Here is a 2,401-nt window from a genome sequence, read left to right as displayed (position 1 = left end):
AGAGACATAACATGGCAATATGTCTAGAACCTTACATACCACCACTAGCTATGCACACCAGAAAATATTATGAGAAAAAAAAAAAAACATCTTTGCACAATTAACAATTTAATTAGAGACACATAAGTATTGGACAAGATGTTAGTAAAGAAAATAGAAATAAGGAATTTATTTCCATAAGATTCTCCTAAAATATATCTCGCCCTAACTTTGTTCACATAACATACCAAACATAAACCAAGTCATTGGTGCAATCTCTCCTTAACAAAACTAACATTCTTCCTTATTTAGTCATCCTAGCGAAAACCTTGTTCCAAAAATGGGTCCAAAATAAAATGATTTTTAGGAAAAAAGTATTTTTCACACACAAATTCATATCTTGTAGCTACCACCACATATTCATTTTAGGAATCAAAGAAAATCAACTATGGGTAATTTTGCAGTTTCCATACAAGAAGAAAAAGGTTTCTACTTTGACTACAATGTTGTTGAGAGATTTAGATTTGTTGGTTTTTGTAATTTTAATATTTTTTGAAATTTTTTTAGATTTTGGTTGAAGATTTTGGATAAAGATGAATAAAAGTTAACCAAATAGATTAAGTTGGTTAACATAATAGCTTTTTAGGAACTAAAACACAAAGTTTATTAAATAAAGAATTGAAGTGAAACTTTAAATAAAGTTAAATGATCAAAAGATGCATTAAGCCTCTAATGGTGATATTGTGTACTCACAAGAATACAACACATTTGAAAGATTTTCCTAGTTCTGCTAGGGTTTGGTCTCTTCTTCTCCTACTGAGAAGTCTTGTTCTTTTTCTTTTCCTGGTTTTTGGTCCGATTTTGTTGGGTTTTGCTTGAATGGAAGGTCCTAATGTCGATAATTTATCGTTACAAGAGGATGATGAGGAAGGAGGATTTTGTTTTGATGTGGAGGATGGTGATGAAGAAGTTTGTGATTTACGGCTATGCCTCGTAGGGAGATTTCTATGTGACAAACCGATCCATGTTATGTCTATGAAAAAAAGAGTGGCGGATTTGTGGCGTCCGGTTAAGGGGGTAGCAATCAAGAAAGCTTCTGAAGGATTGTTTTTGTTTCAATTCTCTCACAAGTTAGATATGGAAGCAGCGATCAAAGGCGGGCCGTGGACTTTCGGTAGTCACTTACTTATCATAGAGAGAGTCCAAATTGGAGTGCAACTGGAGAATATTCCCTTGTTTCATGTAGATTTTTGGGTTCAGATTCACAATCTACCGGCAGGCCTGATGTTGGAGAAGGTGGGCAGAACTATTGCAAATTTCATAGGCGAATTTGTGGAATACGACAAGAACAATAATTCGAGTTTTTGGAGACAGTACATGCGATTAAGAGTAAAAGTTGATGTCCGTCAGCCATTGAAGAAGAATACAAGAGTTAAAAATAAAGGCGGTGATTGGTGCACAGTTGTTTTCAAGTATGAGAATTTGGGGCTCTTTTGCTTTGTCTGCGGTATTTTGGGCCACTCAGAACAAAAATGTGAAGTTCGTTTTGCTATGGATGAGGATACCGGATTTAGGGGACGGTCTAATGATCTCAGGGTGGAAAATAAGAGATTTGTTAATGGAGGTAGTTCAAAATGGTTAAAGGAAGAGGTTGAAGGCAGTAGGATGGCGAGTCAGAATTAGGGTGCCAAGGTGGCGCGTGCATCTCACGCTAGTGAAGGAGCAAGTGAACAATTTTCTCCCCATGATGAGGGCCCACTCGATCAGTCCATCATTAATGTCCCAGCACCTGGTCATCATAACAGCACACACGCTTTAATGAAAAATCAATCTACCCCATCATTGCCCATGACTACCCATAAATTACCTGTTGGAAGCAATAATCACCCCTTGATTGCTGAAGGAATTTTCGGTGACAGCACAACACTCCAATCATCAGCATTTAATACGCTGTCCCCCACTTTTTCCAACCCCCTATTTGACCTTCCCACGTGGCCGACACAACCAACCCCACTCCCCACTCACCAAACAGCCGGACCACCTTATGAAACAACGAATGAAAATTGACCAGCCTACCCCCATGCACAATAACCTTCACGTGAACACAAAATTTACTACCAATTCGCATATGCCTATTTTTTCCAACAATATCCAAACTCATAAAACTCCCAGCTTAAATCCCAAACCGCACAAGTTCAAGCCTAAACAAAACAACCCGAAGCCACCCAGCAGTGTCTCCAACAAACCTGTTATAACATCCGCAATCCTTCCCACACAATCCCCTCAACCTGCTGTTAATGATGACCAAGTGAGTGAAGGACAACTCGAACGTAAACAGCGTCGGGAACAAGGCTCAGTGTGTGAAAGTGCGACTGCAGAACCATCTCAACATTTTTTATCGGCAGGTCCTGGCAGCCAGGAC

General features: G+C 38.9%; 1 protein-coding gene across 1 annotated transcript; it reads left to right on the top strand.

Annotated features, from left to right (window-relative positions):
* The first annotated feature begins 858 nt into the window (after positions 1-858).
* On the top strand, positions 859-1,662 carry LOC131600411 (uncharacterized protein At4g02000-like). The gene has a single exon (XM_058872608.1). It carries the CDS (start codon positions 859-861, stop codon positions 1,660-1,662), a length of 804 nt encoding a protein of 267 aa, XP_058728591.1.
* The last annotated feature ends 739 nt before the right edge of the window (positions 1,663-2,401 follow it).

The sequence above is a fragment of the Vicia villosa genome, linkage group LG1 (genome assembly GCF_029867415.1).
Source record: "Vicia villosa cultivar HV-30 ecotype Madison, WI linkage group LG1, Vvil1.0, whole genome shotgun sequence".
Taxonomy (NCBI): Eukaryota; Viridiplantae; Streptophyta; class Magnoliopsida; order Fabales; family Fabaceae; genus Vicia; species Vicia villosa.
This window is presented reverse-complemented; position numbering and strand designations above follow the sequence as displayed.